General features: G+C 35.9%; 1 protein-coding gene across 6 annotated transcripts in view; it reads left to right on the top strand.

Annotated features, from left to right (window-relative positions):
• The window catches only part of LOC147030875 (cilia- and flagella-associated protein 57-like), a 187,028-nt gene that overhangs the window by 23,139 nt on the left and 143,093 nt on the right, over positions 1-20,796 (top strand). For 3 of the 6 annotated variants that reach the window (XM_085875404.1, XM_085875409.1, XM_085875408.1), the window contains exons 1-3: positions 8,026-8,156; positions 13,214-13,374; positions 17,325-17,502. In XM_085875404.1, coding sequence (XP_085731530.1) covers positions 8,107-8,156; positions 13,214-13,374; positions 17,325-17,502 — 389 coding nt within the window. In that variant the 5' untranslated portion in view covers positions 8,026-8,106. Of the gene's footprint in view, positions 1-7,682; positions 7,882-8,025; positions 8,157-8,446; positions 8,569-13,213; positions 13,375-17,324; positions 17,503-20,796 lie in introns of those variants that run through there. The other 3 variants (XM_085875405.1, XM_085875406.1, XM_085875407.1) reach the window with 3 other exon arrangements.

Below are 20,796 nucleotides of genomic sequence, written 5' to 3' on the forward strand. Positions count from 1 at the left end.
TTTACCTCACTTGAATGATTGAAATTTACCTCACTTGAAGGATTGAATTGATTGAAATTGACCTCACTTAAATGACTGACAGTTTTTAATTTACATATTTATCTCACTTGAATGACTGAAATGATTGAATTTATATATTTACCTCTCTTGAATGATTGAGATGATTGAAATTTACATAATTACCTCACTTGGATGATTGAAATGATTGAAATTTACATATTTACCTCAATTGAATGATTAAAATGATTGAAATTTACATATTTATCTCACTTGAATGACAAATGATTGAGTTAATGTATTTCCCTCACTTGAATGATTGAAATTTACCTCACTTGAATGATTGAAATTTACCTTACTCGAATGATTGAAATGATTGAAATTTACCTCACTTGAATGATTGAAATGATTGAAATTTACTTCACTTGAATGATTGAAATTTACCTCACTTGAATGATTGAAATGATTGAAATTTACCTCACTTGAACGACTGAAATGTATCTCACTTGAATGAGTGAAATTTACCTCACTTGAACGACTGAAATGATTGAATTAACGTATTTATTTCACTTGAATGATTGAAATGATTGAAATTTACCTCACTTGAATGATTGAAATGATTGAAATTTACCTCACTTGAACGACTGAAATGATTGAATTAACGTATTTATTTCACTTGAATGATTGAAATTTACCTCACTTGAATGACTGACATGATTGAAATTTACATATTTACTTCACTTGAATGATTAAAATGATTGAAATTTACATATTTACCTCACTTGCATGACTGAAATGATTGAAATTTACATATTTACCTCACTTGAATGATTGAAATGATTGAAATTTTCATATTTATCTCACTTGAATGATTGAAATGATTGAAATTTACACATTTACCTCACTTGAATGATTGAAATTGACTTCACTTGAATGACTGAAAGTCTTGAAATTTACATATTTATCTTACTTGAATGATTGAAATGACTGAAATTTACATATTTATCTCACTTGAATGACAAATGATTGAGTTCATGTATTTTCCTCACTTGAACGCCTGTAATGATTGAATTAACATTGGCTGTTTCCCTCACTTGAATGATTGAAATTTACTTCACTTGAACGACTGAAATTATTGAATTAACGTATTTACTTCACTTGAATGATTGAAATTTACCTCACTTGAATGATTGAAATGATTAAAATTTACCTTACTTGAATGATAGAAATTAACCTCACTTGAATGAATGAAATGATTGAATTAACGTACTTATTTCACTTGAATGATTGAAATAATTGAAATTTACCTCACTTGAACGACTCAAATGATTGAATTAACGTACTTATTTCACTTGAATGATTGAAATGATTGAAATTTACCTTACTTGAATGATTGAAATAATTGAAATTTACCTCACTTGAACGACTGAAATGATTGAATTAACGTACTTATTTCACTTGAATGATTGAAATAATTGAAATTTACCTCACTTGAACGACTGAAATGATTGAATTAACGTATTTATTTCACTTGAATGATTGAAATGATTGAAATTTACCTCACTTGAATGATTGAAATGATTGAAATTTACCTCACTTGAACGACTGAAATGATTGAATTAACATATTTATTTCACTTGAATGATTGAAATTTACCTCACTTGAATGACTGACATGATTGAAATTTACATATTTACTTCACTTGAATGATTAAAATGATTGAAATTTACATATTTACCTCACTTGCATAACTGAAATGATTGAAATTTACATATTTACCTCACTTGAATGATTGAAATGATTGAAATTCACACATTTACCTCACTTGAATGATTGAAATTGACTTCACTTGAATGACTGAAAGTCTTGAAATTTACATATTTATCTTACTTGAATGATTGAAATGACTGAAATTTACATATTTCTCTCACTTGAATGACAAATGATTGAGTTCATGTATTTTCCTCACTTGAACGCCTGTAATGATTGAATTAACATTGGCTGTTTCCCTCACTTGAATGATTGAAATTTACTTCACTTGAACGACTGAAATTATTGAATTAACGTATTTACTTCACTTGAATGATTGAAATTTACCTCACTTGAATGATTGAAATGATTGAAATTTACCTTACTTGAATGATAGAAATTAACCTCACTTGAATGAATGAAATGATTGAATTAACGTACTTATTTCACTTGAATGATTGAAATAATTGAAATTTACCTCACTTGAACGACTGAAATGATTGAATTAACGTACTTATTTCACTTGAATGATTGAAATGATTGAAATTTACCTTACTTGAATGATTGAAATAATTGAAATTTACCCCACTTGAACGACTGAAATGATTGAATTAACGTACTTATTTCACTTGAATGATTGAAATAATTGAAATTTACCTCACTTGAACGACTGAAATGATTGAATTAACGTACTTATTTCACTTGAATGATTGAAATGATTGAAATTTACCTTACTTGAATGATAGAAATTAACCTCACTTGAATGAATGAAATGATTGAAATTTACCTCACTAGAAGGACTGAAATGTATCTCACTTGAATGATTGAAATTTACCTTACTTGCATGATTGAAATAATCGAAATTTACCTCACTTGAATAACTGAAATGATTGAAATTGTTGTCGTTTCCTCACTTGAATGATTGAAATTTACCTCACTTGAACGACTGAAATGATTGAATTAATGTAATTACTTCACTTGAATGATTGAAATTTACCTCCCTTGGACGACTGAAATGTACCTCACTGGAATGATTGAAATGATTGAAATTTACCTCACTTGAATGATTGAAATGATTGAAATTTTCCTCACTTGAATGACTGACATGATTGAAATTTACATATTTACTTCACTTGAATGATTAAAATGATTGAAATTTACATATTTACCTCACTTGCATGACTGAAATGATTGAAATTTACATATTTACCTCACTTGAATGATTGAAATGATTGAAATTTTCATATTTATCTCACTTGAATGATTGAAATGATTGAAATTTACACATTTACCTCACTTGAATGATTGAAATTGACTTCACTTGAATGACTGAAAGTCTTGAAATTTACATATTTATCTTACTTGAATGATTGAAATGACTGAAATTTACATATTTATCTCACTTGAATGACAAATGATTGAGTTCATGTATTTTCCTCACTTGAACGCCTGTAATGATTGAATTAACATTGGCTGTTTCCCTCACTTGAATGATTGAAATTTACTTCACTTGAACGACTGAAATTATTGAATTAACGTATTTACTTCACTTGAATGATTGAAATTTACCTCACTTGAATGATTGAAATGATTAAAATTTACCTTACTTGAATGATAGAAATTAACCTCACTTGAATGAATGAAATGATTGAATTAACGTACTTATTTCACTTGAATGATTGAAATAATTGAAATTTACCTCACTTGAACGACTCAAATGATTGAATTAACGTACTTATTTCACTTGAATGATTGAAATGATTGAAATTTACCTTACTTGAATGATTGAAATAATTGAAATTTACCTCACTTGAACGACTGAAATGATTGAATTAACGTACTTATTTCACTTGAATGATTGAAATAATTGAAATTTACCTCACTTGAACGACTGAAATGATTGAATTAACGTATTTATTTCACTTGAATGATTGAAATGATTGAAATTTACCTCACTTGAATGATTGAAATGATTGAAATTTACCTCACTTGAACGACTGAAATGATTGAATTAACATATTTATTTCACTTGAATGATTGAAATTTACCTCACTTGAATGACTGACATGATTGAAATTTACATATTTACTTCACTTGAATGATTAAAATGATTGAAATTTACATATTTACCTCACTTGCATGACTGAAATGATTGAAATTTACATATTTACCTCACTTGAATGATTGAAATGATTGAAATTTACACATTTACCTCACTTGAATGATTGAAATTGACTTCACTTGAATGACTGAAAGTCTTGAAATTTACATATTTATCTTACTTGAATGATTGAAATGACTGAAATTTACATATTTCTCTCACTTGAATGACAAATGATTGAGTTCATGTATTTTCCTCACTTGAACGCCTGTAATGATTGAATTAACATTGGCTGTTTCCCTCACTTGAATGATTGAAATTTACTTCACTTGAACGACTGAAATTATTGAATTAACGTATTTACTTCACTTGAATGATTGAAATTTACCTCACTTGAATGATTGAAATGATTGAAATTTACCTTACTTGAATGATAGAAATTAACCTCACTTGAATGAATGAAATGATTGAATTAACGTACTTATTTCACTTGAATGATTGAAATAATTGAAATTTACCTCACTTGAACGACTGAAATGATTGAATTAACGTACTTATTTCACTTGAATGATTGAAATGATTGAAATTTACCTTACTTGAATGATTGAAATAATTGAAATTTACCCCACTTGAACGACTGAAATGATTGAATTAACGTACTTATTTCACTTGAATGATTGAAATAATTGAAATTTACCTCACTTGAACGACTGAAATGATTGAATTAACGTACTTATTTCACTTGAATGATTGAAAGGATTGAAATTTACCTTACTTGAATGATAGAAATTAACCTCACTTGAATGAATGAAATGATTGAAATTTACCTCACTAGAAGGACTGAAATGTATCTCACTTGAATGATTGAAATTTACCTTACTTGCATGATTGAAATAATCGAAATTTACCTCACTTGAATAACTGAAATGATTGAAATTGTTGTCGTTTCCTCACTTGAATGATTGAAATTTACCTCACTTGAACGACTGAAATGATTGAATTAATGTAATTACTTCACTTGAATGATTGAAATTTACCTCCCTTGGACGACTGAAATGTACCTCACTGGAATGATTGAAATGATTGAAATTTACCTCACTTGAATGATTGAAATGATTGAAATTTTCCTCACTTGAACGACTGAAATGATTGAATTAATGTATTTACTTCACTTGCATGATTGAAATTTACATATTTACCTCACTTGAATGACTGAAATGATTGAAATTGATATAGTTACCTCACTTGAATGATTTAAATTTACCTCTCTTGAATGATTGAAATTTACCTCACTTGAATGATTGAAATGATTGAAATTTACATATTTACTTCACTTGAATGATTGAAATTTACATATTTACCTCACTTAAATGATTGAATTTGACCTTACTTGAATGACTGAAATGATTGAGTTAATGTATTTACCTCACTTGAATGATTGAAATTTACCTCACTTGAAGGATGGAAATGATTGAAATTGACCTCACTGAAATGACTGACAGTTTTTAATTTACATATTTATCTCACTTGAATGATTGAAATTGACCTCACTTGAATGACTGACAGTTTTTAATTTACATATTTATCTCACTTGAATGACTGAAATGATTGAATTTATATATTTACCTCTCTTGAATGATTGAGATGATTGAAATTTACATAATTACCTCACTTGGATGATTGAAATGATTGAAATTTACATACTTACCTCAATTGAATGATTAAAATGATTGAAATTTACATATTTATCTCACTTGAATGACAAATGATTGAGTTAATGTATTTCCCTCACTTGAATGATTGAAATTTACCTTACTCAAATGATTGAAATGATTGAAATTTACCTCACTTGAATGATTGAAATGATTGAAATTTACTTCACTTGAATGATTGAAATTTACCTCACTTGAATGATTGAAATGATTGAAATTTACCTCACTTGAACGACTGAAATGTATCTCACTTGAATCAGTGAAATTTACCTCACTTGAATGATTGAAATGATTGAAATTTACCTCACTTGAACGACTGAAATGATTGAATTAACGTATTTATTTCACTTGAATGATTGAAATTTACCTCACTTGAATGACTGAAATGATTGAAATTTACATATTTACTTCACTTGAATGATTAAAATGATTGAAATTTACATATTTACCTCACTTGCATGACTGAAATGATTGAAATTTACATATTTACCTCACTTGAATGATTGAAATGATTTAAATTTACATATTTACCTCACTTGAATAACTGAAATGATTGAAATTGATATATTTACCTCACTTGAATGATTGAAAGCAACCTCACTTGAATGACTGAAATTTACATATTTACCTCACTTGAATGAATGAAATGTTTGAAATTTTCTTCATTTGAATGATTGAAATTTACCTTACTTGAACGACTGAAATGATTGAATTAACGTATTTACTTCACTTGAATGATTGACATTTACCTCAATTGAATGATCGAAATTTTTGAAATTTACATATTTACCTCACTTGAATGATTGAAATGATTGAACTTTTAATATTTATCTCACTTGAATGACTGAAATGAATGAATTGATATATTTACCTCAATTGAGTGATTGAAATTTACCTCACTTGAATGACTGAAATGATTGAAACTTATATATTTTCCTCTCTTGAATGAGTGAGTTGATTGAAATTTACATATTTATCTCACTTGAATGACAAATGATTGAGTTCATCTATTTTCCTCACTTGAACGCCTGAAATGATTGAATTAACATAGGCTGTTTCCCTCACTTGAATGATTGAAATTTACTTCACTTGAACGACTGAAATTATTGAATTAACGTATTTACTTCACTTGAATGATTGAAATTTACCTCACTTGAATGATTGAAATGATTGAAATTTACCTTACTTGAATGATTGAAATTAACCTCACTTGAATGAATGAAATGATTGAAATTTACCTCACTTGAAGGACTGAAATGTATCTCACTTGAATGATTGAAATTTACCTTATTTGAATGATTGAAATGATTGAACTTTACCTCACTTGAACGACTGAAATTATTGAATTAACGTACTTATTTCACTTGAATGATTGAAATTTACCTCACTTGTATGACTGAAATGATTGAAATTTACATATTTACCTCACTTGAATGATTGAAATTTACCTCACTTGAACGACTGAAATGATTGAATTAACGTCGGCTGTTTACTTCACTTGAATGATTAAATTAAGGTATTTACTTCACTTGAATGATTGAAATTTACCTCCCTTGGACGACTGAAATGATTGAATTAATGTATTTACTTCATTTGAATGATTGAAATTTACCTCCCTTGGACGACTGAAATGTACCTCACTGGAATGATTGATATGATTGAAATTTTCCTCACTTGAATGATTGAAATGATTGAAATTTTCCTCACTTGAACGACTGAAATGATTGAATTAACGTATATACTTCACTTGAATGATTGAAATTTCCCTCACTTGAATTAATTCTTGAAATGATTGAAATTTACATATTTTCCTCACTTGAATGTCGATTGTAAATTGATAAACCACGAACAATTGCCGAAATACTGATAAACTATTTTGTCGATGAGGCCTATGAGCAACAAAGGACCCTAAATCCCATAAACTTCATGCTCCTCATAATCAGGCTTTTCTCTCCTGCATCTCTTGTCTCCTGCTCCCCTTGTTATGTGTTCTGTGTGTAATTACCTCTTTTATACGAGCCTCGACGATGTATACAAATGACGTTTTATCAAATAATGGTGAAGGATTGGTAAAAAAATGATGTTTTGAATCAAGCGAAATATCGATTGTACTGCTTTTTCAGGTGTTTGCCATTTCCAATCAACCTGGAGAGCGCTCGTCAAGTGACTTAAGCACTCAGGCAAGCACTCCAACAAAACGGCTCAGGAACGGGTCGCTTGGCAAGCGATAGCAAGCTGAGCACGTCCCCTGGGAAACAAGTTATAATTCACGGTGCCACTTTTACGCATACACCGCCTCAAAGTTGTAACCACGACGAACAGGTTCTGTTTTTGTTGTTGTTGTTGTTGTTGTTGTTGTTGTTGTTGTTGTTGTTGTAAGGAGAACAAAAGAGCATATGTACAGATTGGAATATTTACGTCAATAAATGGACGTGATGAATTAATCGATCGATAATTAACGTTAAAAAAAAATCGATTGATGCAAGCTCAAGCCTTTTGAGGTGAACTGATTGTATTTGAAGTTTAAATGTACAGTATTTGAAACGGATGTTAAAGGATGTCCGGCGTCCCGTTTCCGTCACTGACTTTCAGATGAGGTATGAAAAGAGAGAAACCCGTTTTCCTTTTGCACATAAAAAGAAATATATAACGGAGCGTTTTACAATGCCTTCCACAGAAAATGATTATATATTTGTGTTCGACTGAATATGGTAGTACTCGATTAGCATAACCGAATATCATATTTTATATCAGTAATTTAGCATTCACATGATGTCAGCAGACAATTCCCACCAAAAACAAACTGCCAGTTGTGAGAGGCGTCGCATTGCGTGTGGTAAGGAATCCGATCCAAATGATTTAAAGAATTAAAGCTTGTTATGTACTTGATCGACAGGGAAGAAGGCTCTGAAGTGGGAACAACAGGTTTAATCCTGACACGGGCACAGCGCAGCAGCGGAACATGGGCGGGTCATATGACTCTGCTTAACCACGCCCCGGTGCACCCATGTATGCATACATTATCATAAATTACTGCTCCATCTCATCTCCCCCCCCCCCTTTTGTAGGGCATCTCTACCGAGATGCCCTAATAAAGCCAGACCAAATGTCTGTCCGTACGTCCGTCCGTCAACAATTTTTCTTTCTGATCTTGATGAAACTTAGTATGTGGGTAGAGGTCGATGAGTGTTGCACAACGATATAACTTTTGTCCGGGTTCAAGGTCAGGGTCAAGGTCACGAGGTCACGTAAGTTATAAAAATCGCCATTTTCAAAACCTATCTAGTCTGCCATTCTACAAGATATTCGGCAACTTTATTGTTTATGATAGTAAAAAATATTATCTTGTCGAGAAAAAAATATTATCTCCGTTCTCGCCCCCCCCCCCCCCCACTGCTCTGTCTGCGATTTGTCCCCACCATATTTCGTAGGGTGCTCAAGGCCCTCCAACAACCCCCTTCTGGTAAAACTACCAAAATCATGAATCACTGCCCACCTTCACTCTTTCATTCCTCTTTTTTTTTCCCACCTTTGGAATATACTCCCTCACTCTATTCAATCCCATTCTTCCCTCCCGGCCTTCAAAATAGCTGTTCACCACCACCTCTTATCGTCCCCCATCCAAATCCTCGATCTTTTCTACCCTCGTCAATCCACCCAAGCCCACCTCCTTCAAATTCCCTGCTTTCCTTCCTGAAAGTCCCCGTAATGTCCATCTTGTATACCACATGTTCCCCACCCCATCCCTCTCCCTTCCACAGATCTCCTTATGTCTCTGTTCCCCACTGTTTTGCCCTTCCCACTCCCGCCCCTCTTGTCTCATGCCCCCTTGCTGCGCATTGTGTTTGCTTTCATACAAGCCTCAACAAGGAACACAAAAAAATTAAAAAATGAAGACACTGTTTTGAGGAAACAAAGGTACATTTTGATTACAACTCAAACTATGTAATGCATGTTTTGTCCACAGAGATCGCAGCAGCGGTCCAAATTACACCACCAATTGAAGGTGCATTCATTCTCAAATGCAGAGGAAAGAAAATCGTGACATTTCATTAAAAAAAAATTATGGTTTTCACCTGATATGACTCTTCAAGGCTTATATACAAACTGATGGACATGTAATGTTATGTGAAGTGAATAAACATTAAAATCGGCTTGGTCGTGAAATACTTGTGTAAGTAATTAATTAGTTGGGCGGCCACCAGGGAAATTTGAGAGATATTTATCATGAACATGTTCACTTTAAAGAAATGTACGTGCACACTTTCAAATGTATGAAATGTACACATCTACTTTCGCACACTCAACATCATCTCTGAGTTTAATGGTTCATGAAAAAAACGAAAAAATATTTTCACAAAAAAATAAGTGACCACAATATTCGTTATTGTTGCGTGTATGTCTGTCTGTCTGTCTGTCTGTCTGTCTCTCTGTCCCAAGCATAGCACCGTGGGTTTTGATTCAATCCTGATAAAATATTGGTGGGAGGTTTATATCATGATCTAGTTGTGTTTTCCTGAGAATGGGCGTGGTGCGTCCATTATGGGCAGAGCCACGCCCAAAAAACATGTGTTTTTAGGGGGTAGCCGATTGCAATTTGCATCTTCTTCTTAGGGGTTTGTCGAATCTGACAGGGGTTTCGGTATTTGGTTAGCCCAATGGCACCTGCATAGCCCCACAGAGCTCGATTTTTCATTTTCGTCCCAAGGTCAAGGTCACAAGGTCACAAACTTAGAAAATTGCGAATTTTGACATAAAAAATTATCTTCTCCGAGGGGTTTGTCGAATCTGGCTGGGTTTTCGGTATTTGGTTAGCCCAATGGCACCTGCACAGCCCCACAGAGCTCGATTTTTAATTTTCATCCCAAGGTCAAGGCCACAAGGTCACGAACTTAGAAAATTGAGAATTTTGTTTTTAGGGGGTAGCCGATTTCAATTTGCATCTTCTCCTAGGGGGTTTGTCGAATCTGGCAGTGGTTTCAGTATTTGGTTAGCCCAATGGCACCTGTATAGCCCCACGGAGCTCGATTTTTCATTTTCATCCCAAGGTCAAGGCCACAAGGTCACGAACTTAGAAAATTGCGAATTTTGTTTTTAGGGGGTAGCCGATTTCAATTTGCATCTTCTCCTGGGGGTTTGTCGAATCTGGCAGGGGTTTTCGGTATTTGGTTAGCACAATGGCACCTGCATAGCCCCACGGAGCTCGATTTTTCATTTTCGTCACAAGGTCATGAACTTAGAAAATTTAGAATTTTGACATAAAAATCATACGACCGCCCAAACTTTGAGAGCTAGGATGACAATATATTTTCTGCATAATCTTGAGATCATTCTCCACCTAAAGTCTTTTGACCTAAAAGGTCAAATTTTGAAAGTTGTGGGAATCGAACCGCCTTCAGACTTGTACACATTTTATAATTGAACAAGTCTGAAGACGACGATGGTTCACGAGCGGTATTTGACGATGTAGATTGTCTCAGAAGTCAAGGATGAGACAATGTGATAATGTTTGACCAAGTTATAAAAATGATCAACATGATGTGGTACGAGTGACAGGTTATTAGCTGCAAAATGTCGAAAACCAGGTTTCGTTCAACAACTTTAAAAATTTGACCTTTGCATAACCTTTAAAGGTCACAAAACAATGTTGTGGACATTAAAATAAGGAAACAGGATACTTGCTATAGCTTATTGGAGTTAGTTCGTTGAAGAAGGTCGAAAACCCGGTTCGATTCCCACAACTTTGAAAATTTGACCTTTGTGACCTTTAAAGGTCATATTTCAAGGATTATGACCTTTGGAGCAAAACTTCCTCTGGAACATTCCAGGAACAATATAACGTCATATAGGCTATATGACATTTCGCACTCATCGGATTATCCATACTTTGATGAAATCAGCGTAAAAACAAACTTGAAAGGGGCGCCACAGTTAAGGTGTTTGAGATAGAGCAAAATGGTTTCAAGACTTTAGGTGGGGAATGACCTCAAGATTATGCATTAAAAAATATTGTCATCCTCGCTCTCAAAGTTTGGGCGGTCGTATGATTTTTATGTCAAAATTCGAAATTTTCTAAGTTTGTGACCTTGTGACCTTGACCTTGGGATGAAAATGAAAAATCGAGCTCCGTGGGGCTATGCAGGTGCCATTGAGATAACCAAATACCGAAACCCCTGCCAGATTTGACAAACCCCTCAGAGAAGATGGATTTTTATGTCAAAATCGCAATTTCCTAAGTTCGTGTCCTTGTGACCTTGACCTTGGGATGAAAATGAAAAATCGAGCTCCGTGGGGCTATGCAAGTGCCATTGGGCTAACCAAATACTGAAACCCCTGCCAGATTCGACAAACCCCCTAGGAGAAGATGCAAATTGAAATTGGCTACCCCCTAAAAACACAATTCGCCATTTTCTGAGTTCATGACCTTGTGGCCTTGACCTTGGGATGAAAATGAAAAATCGAGCTCCGTGGGGCTATGCAAGTGCCATTGGGCTAACCAAATACCGAAACCCCTGCCAGATTCGACAAACCCCTCGGAGAAGAAAATTTTTTATGTCAAAATTCGCAATTTTCTAAGTTTGTGACCTTGTGACCTTGACCTTGGGAGGAAAATGAAACATCGAGCTCTGTGGGGCTATGTAGGTGCCATTGGGCTAACCGAATACCAAAACTCCTCTCAGATTCGAAAAACCCCCTAGGAGAAGATGCAAATTGAAATTGGCTACCCCCTAAAAACACGTGTTTTGGGCATGGCTCCGCCCATATTGGGCGCACCATGCCCATTTTCAGGAAAACACAACTATATCATGATATAAACCTCCCACCAAAATGTTGTCAGGATCGGATCAAAACCCACCGAGCTATGCTCGGGACAGACAGACAGACAGACAGACAGACAGACAGACGCACAACAATAACGAATATAGTGGTCACTTATTTTTTTCGTGATTTTTTTTTCGTGAACCAACAAGGTATGTTTTCATGACAACAAAAATACTCATGATTCATATTGGAAGTCTTTAATTTTTTTTTTTAAAAGTACTTTTGTCAGTGTTTTGTAAGTACTGTATGCTCTTGAGATGTCCCTGTCCATGGGTGTGTTCAGTTGTCAAGCAGCTAGGCAGCGCTTGCCAAGCCAGCCGTTCCTTTACGTGTTCTCATGGAGTGCTTGCTTGAGTGCTTAAGCCACTTGGCAAGTGATCGACAAGAAACTTGGTACCTGAACACATCCCAGATTAATTACATGGTGATGAGTAGAAACATAACCCATCACTTCTTTCAGCGATATCGATAAATTCGTCCCTTTGGGGGTGGGGTGGGAGGATTGCAGGGGTCCTGGTGGGGCGGTAAGAGCGACCCGACGTTGCCTGGCAACACTGGGTACCCCTGCTCGTTATTTTCCATTTTGTTTTTGCTATTTCCTGATCAAACTATTCTCGAAGACTGCATCTTAACAAGAGTGCACAGTACTTAATCTTTATGTAACCATGGTGGTAATTAAGCAGCCAACATCACAGCATGTTGTGAATATCTGGCAAGTATCAATGCAAATAGCATTGCCCAGGTGATGACGTGAAAAATGCTGTTACTGTTTTGAGCCATTATGAATCTTGTATCACCTTCTTTCTAATATCTGTTTCCCTCGAAACTTCAGCGATGACATGGCGAAGACGCTGGTTCCTCTCTGGTCATGGGGTGTACGTGTCGACATTTCCGGTGTTCCTTCTTGGCTCGATAAGGCCACATTGGTGCTGGTTTCTGGATCTTATTGTGTACTCTACAACACATTGCATTCCACCCAGCATTTCATTCCAGGTATGTTCAACGACCAGCAGCACATCAAAAAAGTCCTCCATCTTTTGCTGATTATGAATCTATATTATCAGAGAGCAGTGTGTGTTGTTGGTTACCTCCATATGTGGGTTTCAGAAGGTGGAACAGAGCCCTCCCAGGTCTCGAAGTGTGTGTGTGTGTGTGTGTGTGTGTGTGTGTGTGTGTGTGTGTGTGTGTGTGTGTGTGTGTGTGTGTGTCCTTCATAAGTTTAAAACCATGAAACCTAGTAGCCTGAAACTTTGCATGCATACTAAGAAAACACCAAGGAAGTGCATGACTGAAAATTTGGTGTTTGGGTTCATTAAAACACCCCTTTTGAAGATGATTAATGGCCTTATTTAATTATATCCTTCATTCGGAGACCCTCGGCCACCTCGCTCTCTGGGGTCTTAAGGTGTTCCCTGGGTAACCTCGCTGGAGTCTGAAGCCGCCGTTTTTTTGGGCCTGCTCAACCTTGCCTTGACCTGCAACAGGCCACAACGATTTCTTAACGATAAAGTTTTTTTTTTTTTTACTTTCCTCACTCATATTATTGAATGCCTGTTCATCATAGCTATGAATCACTGCACATTTTGCAATGCTTAAAATGCCCGGAGACGTCATCGTTTGCTGCTTTATTTCATTCATAAAGCCGTCCAAGCATTTTTCCCATCGAAAACCATCATACGTTTGTGTGGAAAAGCAAGGCTTAATGTTCAGAATCCATATCCACGCACGGCTGTTTGAAGAGACGACTGTTTAAGGCTCCAGTTTTGATGAAGTTGACTAACTTGATAGCCAGGTTCATGACCCCTAATTTCAGCAGGTGGAGTTCTGGATGCTAAGGCTTCACAATAAAGGATGCAGTGCGTACCTATATCAGATGGACTTTTTTCTTTCACTCTTGCTATGAAACCAGATTGCAAACCAAGCATTGCCGGAGCTCCATCAGTTCACACCCCAACCAGCGAGTCCCACGAAAGTTGATTTTCCTGGAAGAAGTTTGATACCACTTGAAAAATATCTGTTGCTGTTGTATAACTTTCCATGGGATGGCAGAAGAGCATTTCCTCTTTCACACAATTGCCTGACACGAAACGAGCATACATCAGTAGCTGAGAACACGGAGCAACATCAGTCGTTTCGTCCAACTGGATGGTAAATACAGGAGAAGCTCTTACTTGGTCGCGAACTTGATCTTTGATGTCTTGAGACATTTCATCGATCCTTCCCTTGATGGTATCGTTTGATAGAGAGATTTGGGAAAGCTTGTTTGCACTATCCTTCCCCAGAACGAGCCCTGCTGCATGCAGTACACTTGGTTTTATGAGAGTCTCTTCGATGTTATGGCTCTTTTTGCTCTTTGCAATCAACATGGCGATCTCATAGGAAGCCTCAACAACCTTTGAAGTCTGTTGCTGAAATGCTCCACTGCTATCCATCTTATCTTGCTTCAAGGACTGCCTTTTTGTTTCAAAAAATGCCTTGGGTTTGGCAGCTGGAGCAGGATGCATTGTCTTCAAGTGGCGTTCCAAGCGTGTGGGCCACATGCCATCATTGCTCAGAGTTTTGTGGCATATTATGCACTGGGGTACCGATGTGTCACCCTTTTGGAGGGACACAAATCCAAATTGAATATATTCGTCAATATACTTCTGCTTCTTTGCACTCATTGCGAATGATTTCGTTTGAAATGGGTACTGCAAATCTGTGAAAAAAAATTTTAATATGAAAATTAAAATAAAATATCAATTTTAATATTAAATTTAAATAAATGTTACATTTTAAAATTAATTTTAATACAGAAAATGGTAGGCCTCGTAGTGAATAGAAAACAAAAATTATCAAAGGCAATACTTTTGATTTTTTTTATGTTCATCACGATATTATGAAAACACTTGTTAAGAGAATTCCAAAAATGATTGGAGAAATTCCTGCTTTTTTCTCTGGGCTCGTGCCCCCTCTGGAAATTATTCACACCCCCCAGGTTAAGAGCCAATGGTCCACACCAACCACCCTGCCCCACTGGATGATCTGAAGTAGATGTCAGACTACCTCCAGGCAGTGCCACAGAAGACCTTCAGGAAAGTTGGACAGAACTTTGGAATCAGGATCAATGCCTGTTTGAACAGTTACCTATTGGTAACTGAACACACCCCCAGATTAATTACATGGCAATGAGTAGAAACATCTTAACCATCACTTCTTTCAGCGATATCGATGAATTCGTCGCTTTGGGGGTGGGGTGGGAGGATTGCAGGGGTACTGGTGGGGTGGGAAGAGGGACCCGACGTTGCCTGGCAAAACCGGGTACCCCTGCTCATTATTTTTGATTTTGTTTTTGCTATTTCCCGATCAAAATATATTCGTCAAGATACTTCTGCTTTTTTGCAATGTCTGAGAGCCACACATCAATGCCTGTCTGAGAGGCACACATCAGAATGTCAATTACAAGGATTTTGCGTAAATGCTAATTTCAGACCTTGGGCTCTCACTAACTCTATGGCAGTGACTTACTGCAATAGCAATTGGTGATCGACAATACCATGTCATAAGCTTTCAAGAAATGTTTGGTTCACGTTCACGAAAGAGGTTTCTCTTTCTTTGTAAATAAACATTTGAAGTTGCATCACTCTTTTTGAAACACCCTGTAAATAGCACAAAAACAATGCACAAACATATTAATATTAAGGGTACAGTTTGGCAAAAATGGGTGACAAATTTTTAATTTGAAGTCCGTAACTCTATTTTCCCGGTTGTCCTTTAAATTTACACATCACAAATTTGCGGTTCACAGGGATTTTCAAGAAGGAAAGCCCCACGAATGGCAAGGCCCTCCTGCATGGATTTGGTGGATGAACATTTTGGCAATTTTGCGATCTCTCAATTTGGTAATTTAGTGATGTATTGTGGCATCGTTTTCATTTTTTTGTTTTTACCTCCACCACTGAAGGTGGATGGAGGTTATGTATTCACCCCTGTCTGTCTGTTTGTTTGTGAACATCTCAAAAAGTTGTGGACGGATTCAGACAAAATTTGATTTGAGAAAAAAGAGAGTTTGGGTATGTGACGAGGCCGAAATGATTAGATTTTGGTGAAGATCTGGATCCAAGAATTTTAAAAGTGATTCTTCACTATTGAAAGAAGATAGAGCCAAAAACGACATATAGTAGGATATCTCAAAAAGTTGTGGACGCATTTGGACGAAACTTGGTGGGCAGGTTGGATATATATGTAAAAGGAAGAATTGATTCGATTTTGGTGAAATCCAAATCCAGATCCGAATCCGATAATGTTTTCACTGATTCTTCACCATCGAGTGATCGGGCTAAAACGATATATAACACGATATTTCAAAAAGTTAGGGACGGATTCAGACGAAACTTGGTGGATAAGTTGTTTAGATAACAAGAACAAGCCAATTAAATTTTAATTTAGGTCCGAATCCAGATCCGGCCTATAAGTGGGATACAAAATGTAAACTAATCAGCTTGACGGAGGTATTTGCTTTACCAAGTGCCCTTCTAGTTAGTTATGAAAACGTTCGAGAAAATAGGTATGGCTTTTGAAGGCTTAGGACTTCATTCTATAGTAGCTTTTCAGGATATCATTTTGTACACGTTTGATAGGGTGGGAATTTTTTTTTCTTGTGCCATTCCTATTTATGAAGTACTACCGTACTCCATGATAACATCTATTATACTGGAAAGGGACATTAACCAACTCTAATATGCCTTTGTTATCTCATCTAACTCCACAATAAATTGACAACAGATGAGACAACTTGGTGAAAAGTGTGCTACTGCTTCGCTATTTTATTGCTGTTCCTGGAATTAAAGCTTTGTGGTGTTGCAAAAAAAAATCCTGGTTTTCCACCTTAATATTGTTTTCTACTGTCGCATTATACTGTAATTTCTATTTTAATTATGCACGTTTATTCTCATGAACCTCAGGACAAGATATTCGGGCAGTGGCTGTGTGTCCGAAGCGGAGGCTAGTGGCTCTTGGTAATAAGGTGGCTTGTGGGCCCATCGGACTCCAGAAACCTACTGATGGAATAGCAATGGGTGACCACTGGTGTATTACAGTCCATGAGGCGTCTGTGCCCACCATTGTGGATTTGACACTAAGGTTTGTTCAATCAAAAAGGAAATATTATTCCAAAAGTAGTCATATACAGTTTTTGTTTCTACTAGGTCAACATAGAAGGTTAATGTAATTTGTTTGCCAAGTTTTATAATTTGTTTATCCAACAGTTTGATTGGCAGAGCTGCATACCTTCTGACAATACTGTTTTATAACTGCTGAAGTATCCCTGCTGCCCTAACCAACATTTAATAATATGGATTAAACTGCTAGTGCTTAACCACATCACAATGCAGCAGCAGTGGCTGGAATCTGCCAATATAGACATCGACATGAGATGGTCAGAGACTTGTTTGCTGTCTTGAGATGCTCTGGATCACCAATGGTCTTCCTGCCTGTTTTTACACCCTTCACTGCAAAGCAATTCTGGTGCGCACAATTTAGGTTAATTTTTGTGGGACGTTCAAAAAGTTATATTAATGAGATATTGATGGAAGTTCAATACACAACAAAAAATTCAACGAGATGTTATAGAGAAATAAACAAGCTCAAATGAGCTAAGATCCTCGTCCTCTTAATGATGATGTCATAAAAACGAATATGACGTCATTCTGATGTATCAGGTTTGCAATAAATAATTATCTGTGCTAATGCCCGGCTTGATTCCCGCAAACAAAATTCAAACAGCTTGCCTAGTTTTGGAGATAATGGCATAGGCGATTTCCATTAGCAGCGATATTATGATGTCAACTTTTTTTCTCGGAAGAATTTCCAGAATCGAAGATGGTTACTGCCTGCGCGTGGGCTTTCTGCATGTACATGGCAAGTTTCACGAAGATCCGATGAAAACTCTGGGTTGTGAAACAAAAAATGTCAAGAATTAGGAATGACGTCATAAAATTGATAGGACGTCATAGTGATGTATCATATGTGTGGTAATTCATCTCTGCCAATGCCCTGTTCGATTCCCGCAAACAGAATTCAAAAAGCTTGCCTAGTTTCGGAGATAATTTTAGGCGATTTCTATTAGCGGAGGTATTTTGATGTCATAACTTTTTTTTCTATGAGGAATTTTCAAAATCGGAGATGGTTACTGTCTGCGCAGGGTATTTTTTACATATATATGCCAAGTTTCAGGAAGTTTCGATGAAAACTGTAGACTGTGAAACATAAAAGTCCACAAGAAGAACTTGAAGAACAACAACGTGAGTAAGACTTGGAGATCCTCCACGATGATCTAAAATACATATACATAATATAATTTATGTATTTTCTTATTCATTATATAATTCATATTTTATACCAATGTATTGAATGATGTAAATTTTAGCATATGCCTTGGATTATTGGTACTCGTTCTCATAAACATTTGAACACCGCTCGTACTGAGATGTTCATCTTCATTACATGTTAACGGTCAACATAATGCTTTGCGTGTTTTCAGTTGACAACAGTTGTCAGCGAATGTATTTTGGACCGGGATCCAATTATGAATTCACTTTGCCAGTTCTGTCAGTGCTGAGGCGCAGTTGTGCAGTGCCCCTGTAAATTTGGGCAGAGTTTTGTAATTTGTTCTGGTTGCCAGCAATAACTCACCTCCTCTTCACAAGAGACATCATGGCATCTTTAACATCCAGCAGCTGATGCTTTCAGATAGGTTAACATCATTGTGAGGGATGCCACACATTAATACAATGTTCTGTCTGCGAAGCACCAATCCAGAAGGTTATGTCTAACTAAGAATGAAACCCCACAAGACTGCTCAAAGGCAAATACTCATTGTATTTGTCATGATCATTGAACGATGCTGACGATGCATAAACATCATCAGTTGAACCTTGTTTCACTAACTACAGTCATTTTGCCCCACGTGCATGAAGCGCAAAGCATGGTTAAAAAATACTGGTTCACTTCTGTCTATCTATCTGTCTGTGTGTCTGTCTGACAACAAAGATCAGGTTATGATCAAGGAACAACTTAATTTCAATTTAATGTTATATTTTTTTAACACCAATCGGAACATGAATCCGAAAACGAACATGCAGTTTAGCTGTACGTTGGCACTGGATTCAACCCAATCACACATGTGCAGAGAGGAGTGAGTTTTTTTTTTTTTAAACTCTGTCTGCCTGTCTGTCAGTCAAACAAAATTTAAAATTAATCCAACCAGGAAATGTCATGGTTTTTAAGGATGTGAACAAGGATACAAACAATAGGCACGGTGTGACGTGTTAAATAATGTGTAAAAGACACTGCATCAACAGTGGTAAACTTTCGAATTTTGTTTTTTCCAACTTTTAAAATCTATTTCATTTCAATTGAATTATATACAGAAACACTAGAACACAATTCGTTTTTGGCACTTTCAAAGCCCCTCAATTTACCAGTACTTGAACAAAATATTCTGGCATCTTCCATCATCTTGACCAATCAAATTTGCCACTTGCAGACCCTGCCCATGTCCTTGTTTCTCAAGACTGAGTAGGGTAAGGTGTTCTATCACCTCTAGTTTCTTCAGAAGTACCTCAATTGTGTCATTATTGAGACAACGTAAAGAGTATCTTAATAACATGATGCAAACACTTGCGCCACCCTTCTTTAATGCACATTCACAAAGTTTAGTAAACTCTTGTGAAGACAAATACACTCCTGCTAAAGACGTGTGTTTTACATTTTAAACTTTACTATGATCTGCCAAAGTGCCACTTGAATCGCATGAAACAAGAAAAAGAGCAATCAGAGATTGCAGACCCTCGCCAGGACTTGTTTTGTGTGGTGTTTGTGCAGTTTTATGTCGTGTATTTTGTGTGGTCTTGTGTACTGGTGTGTTACGTAACTAATAATAGACATAACTCGAACTGCCACTTTATAGCTGCTGGCAGTGACGACTGGGTACCAAGACGTCCTGCTTTGATGCAACACCACTTTGAATGGACACTTGACCCTGACCCATGGCATTTATTATTATTCAATTGAATTCAGAATTAGATGAAATAAATTCAATTCAAATAAAATGGAAGATGAAATTGGTACAGTCCTGCATTGGAATCATCAGAAGAAACCCAAACAAGCAAAGAAAGAATTGTTCAAAAGAAAGAATTGTTGAAAGATTTTCACTTAATCCAATACGGTTCAAAAGAAAGAATTGTTGAAAGATTTTCACTTAATCCAATATGGCTGCCAGACCACATTATTTGCCAATTATTCGTGAATACCCTGGTATCCCCAAGACTTGGGGAACATTTGTGTGAAGTTTCCACTTGATATGTCCAGCTGTTCTCGAGAAGATTTTTTCAAAAGTAGGTTTTAGGGTAAATCCAATATGTCTGCCAAACCATG

Source organism: Eptatretus burgeri, chromosome 3, assembly GCF_056783735.1.
Source record: "Eptatretus burgeri isolate ZD-2024b chromosome 3, Ebu_testis_v1, whole genome shotgun sequence".
Classification (NCBI taxonomy): Eukaryota; Metazoa; Chordata; class Myxini; order Myxiniformes; family Myxinidae; genus Eptatretus; species Eptatretus burgeri.